Genomic DNA, 11,575 nt, shown 5'->3' on the forward strand with positions numbered 1-11,575 from the left:
GTATTGGAATCCTCTTTCTAGTTTTCCTCACAATCCAAAAAGTTATATTTGTAATCCCACTGAGATGGTATTGGAATCCCAGCAAGTTAATTCCAATCTACCACCACCAATGCAACCCACAGTGAGAGTAAAGACATCAAGACATGTTCTAAGTTCAGGGCAGCCACGGGGTCCTAAATCCAACCCCCGTGAGGACATGCGGACAAGGGCCCTGATCCTAGGCCTCTCCAGGGTTTATTACCTTGTAAAGAAAGAGGGTGGCTCAGGGATGAGTGATTGTCCGGATGGCAGGAATTACCTGAGTAACTTGAGCTGGCGGCCAGGTTGGGGGAAAAGCATTTCTGTAAATTGCAGAGATAAAAGATATACAGAGGGATCAGTTCACTTAATCTAATTAAAGGTAGCAACTAAATTGTTTTGGGAGGCTGTTGCTTCGGTTTCTGATATGTAAATTTTTGTGCCCTGCAGTCATAGCCTCTGTCTTGAGGCTCCTACCCAGCTGACATTCCCAGAGCTACCTAACATCCCACTGTGCCCATCTCCTTCACACCCTTTACACGGAGAACACTACCGGAGAAAACAGGACTGTCTGGTGGCTTTAGAGATTACATACCAGCACCTCGGCTCACCTTATTTGCAATGCTTAGAGTCAATTGAAGAGAGAAGGGAGTACCATAGCCAGCTCTCTACACGTCAGTATAATGAAATAAGTCTCTAAATAATCGAAGTTGCAGTAATCACTTTGCATTCAAGGGGAGACACTGGAGTTCTGTACCACAGGGGTCTCACTAGTGGCTTAAGTTGCCTAGGGTTTGAAGTTGCAATTCCCCTGCCTCAGCCTCCCAGAGTTCAGGGATTATAAACCTGTTTCCCCAGCTAGAAATGTCTTTAAAAGCTTCAGAATGCAGCCTAAATCTTGGCTACCCCTTGGCAGATCCAAGACTGCAACCACAGGCAATTCTTTGTCACTTAAGAGATCTTTATGAATTCAAGTGCTAACTTTCCTCCCTTTATGGCATTATGTCTGTCCCTTAGGGGTTAGCAGGACCCTGGGACAGGATGAGACCAGCACAGGCAAGGAGAAAAAGGAAATATTCCTAATAAGACCTGATGAATTCTATTTCACTCAGGGTTTACAAATCCAGGCTTAGCCCAAGCAGGACAATAAACATGAAACAACAAAACAACAAAATGAACTTTTAAAAGTGCTAATGATGGGCCTCAGTAGGAGGCAGCATGTCTCTTGGGTGCTAGGTCCTGAATTAAATCATGAGTACTGAAAGAAAATAAAATTCGGGGCTGGAGATGCAGCTCAGTGGCACAGCACCTGCCTGGCAAGTTCGAGGTCATAAATTCAGTCCCAGGCACAAAAAAAAAAAAAAAAAAAGAATTAAAAAATGTAAAGAAAAATAAAATTCCTTTGGGATATAACAACCCCTTTACAATGGTACGATGAGACATGAACCTTGTAGTAACAGCTGTAGTCCAGTGAAGTTGATGTAGGAAACTTGACCATTGATATGTTTTGTATTACAATTTATTGTCTTCCGATAGCTCTCTTCATCTAAGACCTCACAGTAGGTGCTTTCAATAACTGTCATCCCACCTCTCCTCACCATTCCTAAATGATTTTTTGGTCATTTTCCTCATTTTTTATGCCCACTAAGAGAAATGATGCTATCATTGGTAAAATCAAGGTAAGAATTTATAGCTCTATGCCATCTGCTCCATGGCTTATGATGCCAATTCCAACTGTAGTGTTCTTGTAAAGAGAATGGTTAGAAAAGGCTCACAGAGCACTGTAAATGACATCATGGGGAAATGGGTATCTGATGTACACACTGGGAATTTTGAGAAAGAAAAAAATAAATCAGTAGAAAGCATAGGGTATTATAAGCAGAAAATACAATGGGAAGAAAATGTGAGAGCCGTTTTGAAGTTTTGTCTCATTCCTCAATATTTACTGGAATTATCTTTGACCTCTAGGAATATTAATTCTGTAACTCACCAAACTAATACACTGTATCATAGAACCAGTCAATCTTTTCAACTCTCAGTTGCTTTATCTCTAATTAAGAGAAATTAAGTTTTAAAAAAAACTGCATTAGGGAAATGCCAAAACTTGTTATCCCTTAGAAACCATCTAGGTCAGTCCTACAGGAATATCATCTAAAACCTCCCAGCACATGCTTATGCAACCTTACCTTGAATGAAAATATCACTAAAGACTCAGTATCTCCCAGGGAAGCTCATTTACCTTTCAGATTCCTTAATCAGGCACAAATGTTTCTAAAAGTTGGGAAAAGATTTTACTGATTTGTGTCTATAACATACCAGGCGTGGTGGCACATATCTGTAACCCCAGCATTTGGCAGACCAAGGCAGGAAGACTGCCATGATTTAAAGGCCAGCCTGGGCTACATAGAGAGTTCAAAGCCAGCCTGAACTACATAGCCAAACTCTGTCTCAAACAACAAAAGCAAAACAATTGTCAGGAATGGTGGCACACTTCAGTAATCCCAGCAACTTGAGAGACTGAGGCAGAGGATTCTAAGTTTGAATCTCTTCTGGGCAATTTAGTTAGACCTTATCTCAAAAACTAAAGTAGCTGGAGGTGTAGCCCAGTTTGATCCAAATACTGAAAAAACAATTGTCTTCTAGGCTTAATTCTGCACTATGTATATGACATTGGGAAGATACTATATCTGGGACTCGATTTCTTCCATGTATAAAGTGAAGAGCTTAGACTTTGTCAAATGACCCTTCTAACACTGCCAATTTCTTCTTGACTGTATTTTTGCCCTTCACTTAGTGGAACAACTCTTGTTTTCATTTGAAGTGCTGGAAATTCTTCAATGAATAAGAAATATCTTTTTTTCTCTCTCCTTTCTCTTTCTCTTAATTCTTCTAACTGCTACGAATGTATTTATTTAAATTAGTGTACATGGGCTAAAATCTTAGTGAAATAACTTCAATAGCTTAGAACTCACAGTTCCTTTTCTTACAAAAAGAAAACAAAATACTAGGATCATAATAGTTAAGAAAAAGCATTCAAGATTGGGGGCCTAGCTCAGTGCAAAGTCCCTGGGAAGAAGAAATGGAGGAGAAGCAGCACACCGGGTATCTGGCCTAATCTCCTACTTGTGGAGAAACCCATGAAGAGAATTCTTTGGGTTTTGCATTCTAGCTCCTGCCTAAAGTTTTCTAGTGTAAGTGCTTAGCGTTTTATGGACTTAACATATTCTGTAGTTGGATAGGAGAAACACAAATATTGTTCCTCAATCTGCTTTCCTGAGACCACCTTAACACCTGTAGCATGGCAGAACAGAGACACCCCTGGACCCTACAACCATCCAAATGTAACTATGATATGTAAACTCTACCCCCCTCCCCAAAGCTCTCCTCCTGTAAGCTAAAAAGCCAAGAGTTCTTTGTTATTTCTAAGCATTCTTTGTTATGGACATACCCATAACTACCCAGGTTCCTATGTGCTGAAAAAATTTTATCTTGTCAACATCCTTTTTAAAATGTCATGCCAAAGCGTAATAAAGATATATATAAATATTTCCATTAGCAAATCATTTGTGCATGTATGTTAATCTCGATTCAGGAAGACCAAGGAGTCTCTGCTTTAACTAAATGTGTTTATTGCACGATTCTGTTAGCACCAGAAAGCATCCTGCTAGCTCTGCCTCTCCACATCTTTATCTAATTATGAAATCCATCCACAAGAGCGAGTCCTCGTCTCTTGAAGCAGTGTCACGGATTCTGATCAAGCATTTCCTAGTGCCACTGTCAGCTGACGCTGTGCGGGATGGCTGTGGTGCATTCTGTGTCATGTGGACAGAAATATTACCAGGAGTCCCTCTCTGAGAATCTATGAAGTCCATCAGGGACACAGCATTGGGAACAAACAGGGGAGAATAAATTCGTTATATTTGGGGTGAATTGCCTAACTTGGCTATCTGAAGATGTTTTATATGTACATAATCAGATCTCTCTTTCCGGATCATAACAAGCACAGTTTTGTCAGATCATCACCATCAAGTAAAACTGAGTTGAGGCAAAAGCCTCTGCAATTCAGACAAAATGCCTTTCCAGCGTGTGGAGGCTTTGGTCAGCATGGAAGACCAAAAACAAATTAGCTCTGTCATGTTTCATTAAATTGAGACAAAATTGTGTCTATGCACTGTTGCCATCACGAACCCCTTGTATTTTTTTTTTTTTAAAGAGGAAATGGAGAATTCTGCTATGGATTGTTTACCCCCAATGCCAGAGGCTTTTGTTTTTTAATTAGAAAACTACCTACAGTTAGCACGGCTGGTGCTGCAGTACTTAGCTTTCTCCTTCCCAGCAATTCTGGCCAGAGCTAGCTATAAACAGAGGACCAGAGAGAGGGGGACCAAGCATCACCCCCCAGGTAACGACTCAGACCCAGAGTCCCTGAGCTCCCAGACTGGTTTTGCCGGTAGAGCTGAGCTTGTGCGAATAGTGTCTCCCAGTCACCTTCAGGTTCAAGACAAAAGATCATGAGATGCATTTTGTCTCCTCTCACACACACAGAATGAACCCTGACATGTTGTAAGGCCGAGAAAAGGAAAAGAAATTCATGGAACTTTTAAGTTTGTGTTCACCATCTAATTTACACACATGCTCTGCAACAGGATTCCTACTCATTTTCAGGATTCTTCTTGAATCCTGTGAGCAGCTGTTCTTCCTGGGATGAGAATTTGAGATTTTCCCCCTGGCTCTATTTTCTTCTCTACTAATACCTACTTTTCATTCGGGTCACCAGTAAGTTCTTATTGACAACTCGCTTGTCCCTAACCAAGTCTACTTTCTTGCTCTAAAGCATTTGCAGCGAATTCCTGGATTACAATAGTAGTGTCTGGCTGGGGGTGTAACTCAGTAAAAAGCATTTACCTAGCAAGGCTGAGGTGCTGGGAATCCCCAGCACCACTGAAGTAACCAAAAACAAAACAAAAAAAAAAACACCAACCGATATTGTCTTTATCTGAACAGAGAGGAAGAGGAGAAATGTGAGCCTAAATATCCTCTTAATAGCCCATGTACACAATCTCAAGAAAGAGGCGACCTTCTGATAAAATGATAAAGGAAAAAGATGTCAACTGATGCAGCGTTAGGAGGAAAATAAATCGTGTGGAAAAAGACGTGAACAAAGAGAAGAGAGATTTGTATCCACCTTTGGCTACCAGCCGCCCAGTACTTCGTGGGTGAGTGTTTTAATCCTGCCAAGCCTCAACTTTCTGATCTGTGAAAGGGACACCCAGGCCATCCCTGGTGCTCAAGGTCAATGACTGTTTACAAACAGCTTAGGAAAAAAAAGGCCACAGCGTAAAACGCTGCCAATGCTTTGAAAGAAGTCTTCCTTCAGGTGATGCGCTTGAGTAAAGCCCCCTGGCACTTACCTTTACCTCAAGTAATGTTTTCTCCGTAAGTCCATTGTTTAAAAAAAGAACCGAAAACGCCTACTGCCACATTCATAGAATCACAGAACTCAGACCAGTAAGAATTTTTATGATTGACCTCCTTCTTGGGGAAACAGGAAGATGAAATGTAACCCAGCTCGCACCACTGTGATCTGTGAGACTGTTATTATTTATCACGGGAACCCACGAGTGACGTTTTCACCCATCCACACTCCCTGGTCTCACTCACCAAGAACGCCCCCAGAAACCAGAGGCAGATGGGAAGCTGTGGTCGCCTCGGACACAGTGACTGTATTTGATAAGTGTATTGAGTACGCAATCTCGTCACACAATTTGTTAGGATAATTTCAAGTTTCAGTGTCAATAGATTCCTGTCCGGCATTTCCCAACGACAAAAGTACCATTTGTTAGTACCGTTTCCATGTAGGTGGGACTCAGGACCATTCGTGAAACACAAAAATCAGAGCCTGGGATTGTTAAGGCAAGCCAAGTTCACCTCTGCAGGAAATAGGAGATGGATGGGGCGGGGGCGTTCGAGTAGGAGGACGCGGTAACAAACGGTTCCCGGAAACGCGCGTCGCTCCCAGTTTTGCCCGGAAAGCCCTTTATTATCTAAAGAGTCTGCAAGCCCAGTTAGAGAACAGGAGACCTCCCACGGAGGGGGAAAAACACAAAAGGTGACCGCGCAGGGCAATCAGACCCCCGCCCTACCTCAGTGGTCCCAAGGAGGGTGCGCCCAGAGCGTTAACCTTGTTAAAACTCGGTGCTCCCTTGCCAAGATTTAGCTCAGTGGTGTAAGTGCCTGCCCCACAAGCGCAAGGTCGTGAGTTCAATCCCTGCTAATAAAACCAAAAGACAAAACAAAACTCCCGTAAAAAAGCACTTCCACACACAAGCCGAGGAACACTCACTTGCAAAGTATCAATAGCCCGTGGGACTTGGAAGAGTTGCGGGACAGGAACGCAACAAGTTCGGGAAGCAGAAAATTGCTCTACAGATTTTTCTCTGCCCAAATTTCCCTGCGCGCGCGCGCTGCTCCGTGCGGAGGAGGAAGGACGGGAAAGGCTCCCACCCCGGACCGTGCGGGGACCGACTGTGCCGGGGAGGTGGAAGCGCCCTCCGGAGAGCGGAGGTCAGGGGCCCGCAGCGCGCCTGGCGCGGGCGTCGCGAGGCTCAGCGCGTGGTCCGCCTGGGTCCCCCCAGCCGGCCGGAGGCGCCACTCCCGGTCCCCGGCCTGCGACCGACCGAGCCGCTGCAAGGAAGGGCAGAGCGTCCGAGCTGCGGGCGTGCGGCCGGGAAGCAGGGACGCGGGTTCTGCGTTGGTGGCGGTGACCCCAGCCCGCCGCCAGCGAAGTGCGCGCGCGCGCGCGGGGTGCAAGGTCCGGGGCTCGGCGCTGGCGCCCCGCGGCCGGGACGGGGAGAGGACAGCCCGGGAGCAGCCGCGGCCGTCGGCCTCCGAGCGGGCGGGCTGCAGGGTGGACACGCGGGGTCCGCTGTCTTCCAGGAGCTGAGCCCCGAGGCCGCAGTCCGAGTCCTGGCTCCTGGAGAGCACCGCGCCGGGCCCCGCGGCTCCCCCACCCCAGCCCGGAGACTCAGAGCCCGCGCGGCCCCGAGCTGAGCTCGGCCTCTTCCCCGATGTCCACCTCGTCCTCCGGCTCGGTCAGCACGAAGGAGCCGGCCGGCAGGCCCAGCCGCGCCTCGGCCACGGCGACCTCGGGTGCGCGGGGGCTGCCCTCGGGGCTCTCGGGCCCCTCCGGCGCTTTGGGCTCATCTTGACTTTTCCTCAGCTGCTTTTTATGTTTCATCCGGCGGTTCTGGAACCACGTCTTCACCTGATTTGGGGGAGACAGAGATACAATCACGTCCTTCTTAACAGAGACCTGAACGATTGCTGGGGTTTAAGGAAAACGTACTGCGTTCCCTGGATGAATTAGCCAAGAGCTGCGATCGCCGTACCCTCGGTTAAACCACGCTAAGTGCTCACCAGTGACCTTTAGGCTGAGAGGGTCGAACACCCCAAGACTCCCAGGAGTCCTAACGCGGATCGAGATGACCTGGCTAGTAACCACCAAAACTGTCATTAACCAGAATGACTAACAGTATACACCACGTGGGCGAGGCCCCTGTGCGCTGTGATCCTCTGATGGTAACGGCTAACTACCTGGTCCAGCGGGACCCCTGGATGGGAAGGTGCGAACTCAACTTTCGGATCTTTACGGGGTGAAAATCAGACTTAGTCCTAGTGTGCTAAGGACCTCGCAGCAAGCTCTCTTTCTGGGCACAGGATCAGAGGCAACGGAATACAGGGAGGGTCTGGAGGTTACAGATCAACAGTGGCTGCGGCATGATTGACATTTCTTCCACTCAGAGCGGGGGACAGGGAGGAGGCCGAAGCTGCAAACTGTCGTGTGTTAGAGGAGCGCGTGCGTGAGGCCGGCCGCTGTGAGAGCGAGACGCGGGGAGTGCGGAGTCCTGCGATGGCCTAGGCAGGACCAAAGAACGCGCCTACTCTCTTGTTCGTTTACCTCTGATCCGGGTTACACCTCGGTTAGAGGCGAGTTAAGGAGGGGTAGAAATCGCAGTCAAACCCGAAGCGATCATTAGAATCGCCCGAGAAAGTTTTTCTTCTCCTAGAGCCTCGCTGGAGAGATTTCGTAGGAAGGCTAAGGCGAGTTTGGAGTACAGTCCTTTTAGGAAGGACCTTGGTTGATACCCTAGAAAGGGGAGGAGGACTCATTCTCACTAAGAGGTCCTCACTGGTCTGCGCGATGTTCAGAGTGAAGAGGGGAGAAGAACGGAGCGGACAGGGGGCTCCCCCTTCCTCGCCCACCTGCGTCTCCGACAGGCTGAGGGCTGTGGCCAGCTCCACCCGCTCGGGCGTGGACAGGTAGCGCTGGATCTCAAACCTCTTCTCCAAGCCGGAGAGCTGCGAGTCCGAAAACACCGTGCGAGCTTTGCGGCGGCGGCAGTGCTTCCCCGGCAGCTCCGCGTGCTGGGGGTGCGGGAACAGCGCGGGGACCGGCACGCCTGGGGAGAGAAACACAGCCCGGTGGGCAGGGTCCCGGGCGCCAGGAAGTAACCTCGCCGCACTCCGCTGCTCACTCCCAGCGCCCAGCGCCTCCCTGAGCCTCGACCTCTGGCCTCCACCACTCTACTGCCCGCTCCAGAGATCCCAGAGTACTGCTCCCGAGAATCCCGGGACAAGACTGGGAAAGCTGCACAACTGCGCTTAGAGATCTTTTTTCCAGAAAGAAAAATAATAAAGAGCAAATAAAGTGGAAAATCAGGAAATAGATCCAGGGGCTTTTCGAAAACTGTCTTCAGTCAGGTGCAACCCCCAACCCGGAATCCCAGCATTTGGGAGAGTGAAGCAGACGGGATCTCAAGTTCAAGGTGAGCCTGGACTGCATAGTGAGACTCTGTCTCAAAAGACAATAATAAATAAAACAAATCTGCTCAGAGCAAGGTCTGCGAGGTCTGCGGGGCTCGCTGCGCCCGTCTTCTGCTGAGCCTCTCGAAGTTTTCTTGCCAGGGTCGGGGAGGGAGACTGTCCACCTTCTCTATCCAGACCCCTGATGACTGCTCAGTGCACTGCTGAGTCTACTAGGAGAGAAGAGACACGATCTTGCTCTGCACTGACTTTAAAAACACCTTTCTTCCCCCCACCACAGCCACTCCAGCCCTATCGTCCTGCAAAAGAAAATAGCAAAATTCTTATCCGGAGAAGCTGTGGGGCTTGCCGCTCTGGTTTCCTTTACAGGACCCTGCTGTGGAGCTGCTGTCTGGGGGCTCCTGGTTCTTTCCCTCTGACACCACCCCAGGAAAGCAGAGAGGTGAAGGGAAGCCTTTTTCCCTGGCTGGGTTGAGATAGACTTCTCTTGTGTTTCCACCCCTCCCTGGCTTTGCACAGTATCTGAGATGCGCTCAGCTAGCCAAGGCTGCCATGGGTGTCAGTATCCGCCAGTCCCAGAGGGGAGGGAGGGAGAGAAAGAAAACAAAAACAGCAACAGAAAAAAATTTTTAAAATTTACAAAAAGAATAAATGGGGCCGATTTAGCTCAGTGCCACGGTACCTGCTTGGCAGGCACAAGGTTCTGAGTTTGATTACCCGTACAAAAAAATTAACAACCCAGTAACAGAAGAGTCATTGGGCCATTGCTATATCTGACCAACATCAGTGCAATGGAGAGCAGACTGTCACTAGCCAGGTGGCGAAGCCAGTGAGAGATGTGGGCCTCAACACAGGCTCTGGAACCCGCGCTGCAACCCAGCGGCCCAGTGTGTGTTTTACACTGCTCTATAAACGCTTTTAGCTTTTGTTCTAGAATCCACAATCCAGATTCCCGTATTTCTCCGATGACGGCTGTCTTCCCCCAGCTCCTATCCCTTACCAGAAGGTCTTCCTTGCTCCACTCAGCAACTGACTAAACAGATTACTCTGTTCTATTCTGACTGGAGTAAAAACACCAAGGAGGAAAGCGTGGATGTGACTGTTTCAAGAAAGATGGTAAAAAATCTAGGTATTTCTTTGCCTCTCAATGCCCCACACTTTGTTAACAAACACTACTTTAGCACCTGCTTCCAGAGATTTTGGTTATTGGGACAGAGAAGGGCAGCCCAACTTAAGATCTTGAGTTAAAATGAAACTTTGAGAGCAAAGCAAGCTAAAGAGATGCATCTCTTTCTTTGTGTTTGTTTTTTAGCCTTCCTGCCATTATTTTGGCAGGCCAGACCTTTTCCCTCAAATTACCCCATATTCACATCTGTGCCCTGCACAATATTCCCCAGTGCTCAGCCCTGAAAGATGAGAGGTGAGCCGGGCAGAGCAGCCCCAGCTTCTGGCCTGAAAAGTTGAGTTGAGTCCATTGGTGGGCCAGTCAGAGGTGTCTCTTTGGGGAGTGGGGAGATGCTAAGAATCAGGATCAGGACTGATAGGTGAACCAAAATGGCCAGGAAGGTCACTGATAAGACTGACCATTGCCCTTTAAGGATATGCTAAACCTGTCCACCTCCAGCTGCCTCCTGGCCACATACATCTGTTACAAAAAGTGCAGAGTGACCACAAATTTTTTAACATGCTTCAGAGAAGCTCTGTGTGCTCTGGGCCATACCCTGAACCTGCGACTGTCACCGAGGGAGGGATGCCACCACACCAGGCCAGAGAGATCTGGTGCTTGCTTCACTCCATCACAGGCTTCATATCTGCTGGAAGATCTGTTTCCTCCCTGCCAGCCCGTGAGGACCCTGCTACTTACCCGAGGCAGTGAGAAAGTAAGGGTGGTGGTGGTCTCCCTTATGCAGAGGGTGATGGGCGTGAGGAGCCAGGAGAGTGGGTGTGGGCATGAGAGGATAGCCATAGTCTAGTAGAGGCACCCGAGAGGCCAGAGAGCTGGCGAAATGGTCGGGGGCCACCTCTCTCAGCGGCTTAGGCTTGTGCAGCAGGATGTCCTCGATGAAGAAAGATGTGGGCCTCTGGGAAGACGCCGGATGGAGCGGGGAGGTGAAGTTGAGATTCATCTTGAGTCGAGCGCCTGCCACTGGGACGCGGGCCGGGAGCGAAGTGTAGGAAGCAGGCAGCGTCTTCAGCAAGCCTGGTCCAGGGCCGACCACCACTCTTGGAGGCTCAGATCTCTACTGCACTGCCCTCGGCCTGGGCTATCCCGGGCGCAGGGAAGGCGAGAAGAAGAGCATCTGGGTAGGTTGGGTCTCTGTGTTGGTGAATTGGCAGCTTGGAGAGGGGAGCGGGGAGAGCCAATGGCGAGGCTGCCAGAGGCAGAGGGGAGGGCGCGGCGGGCTCGGGGCGGGGCGGGAGCTGTCCGCGGTGCTGAAGGCGGCCTGCCAAGCCTGGGAAGAGCAGAGCCCACTGGCTTGGGGTTCCTAGCAGGGCCCTAGACCTGTTTCTGCCTCTGCACTGCAAAAACTGCTTTTGTTCCCAGTTGTTCTAAAAGGAAACTAATCGGAAAAAGTCTGTGGTCCAGCAAACTCCTTCTTAGAAGACACTAACCAAGGCCTCACAGCAACAAGGAAAAAACACTCATTCAGGCGTTGGGGCCTGCGTGTTTAAGTTTCAATAATGGATAGCGAAAGGAGGTGAGGAAGTGAGCTTGGAGAGTGCCCGCTCCTTT

At 48.9% G+C, this 11,575-nt stretch overlaps 1 protein-coding gene across 1 annotated transcript; it reads right to left on the bottom strand.

Moving 5' to 3' along the window:
* Positions 1–6,095: 6,095 nt before the first annotated feature.
* Bsx (brain specific homeobox) lies at positions 6,096–11,134 on the bottom strand. The gene is made up of 3 exons (XM_023566252.2): positions 10,706–11,134; positions 8,281–8,477; positions 6,096–7,282 (listed from the first exon to the last, which is right to left on the bottom strand). The coding sequence occupies exons 1-3, from the start codon at positions 10,965–10,967 to the stop codon at positions 7,043–7,045; spliced, it is 699 nt and encodes a 232-aa protein (XP_023422020.1). The 5' UTR covers positions 10,968–11,134; the 3' UTR covers positions 6,096–7,042.
* Between the last annotated feature and the right edge of the window lie 441 nt (positions 11,135–11,575).

Source organism: Cavia porcellus, unplaced genomic scaffold (assembly GCF_034190915.1).
Source record: "Cavia porcellus strain 051 isolate PalLab524CR breed Dunkin Hartley unplaced genomic scaffold, mCavPor4.1 scaffold_9, whole genome shotgun sequence".
Lineage (NCBI taxonomy): Eukaryota > Metazoa > Chordata > Mammalia > Rodentia > Caviidae > Cavia > Cavia porcellus.

Bases quoted from the DNA above. Each gene is read 5' to 3' on its own strand.
- Bsx (XM_023566252.2), bottom strand. From the start codon at position 10,967: ATGAATCTCAACTTCACCTCCCCGCTCCATCCGGCGTCTTCCCAGAGG. The intron at 8,478-10,705 runs GTAAGTAGCAGG...TTCTCTCCCCAG, and splicing joins TTACTTTCTCACTGCCTCGG to GCGTGCCGGTCCCCGCGCTG. The intron at 7,283-8,280 runs GTGGGCGAGGAA...CCCCCAAATCAG, and splicing joins TCAGCCTGTCGGAGACGCAG to GTGAAGACGTGGTTCCAGAA.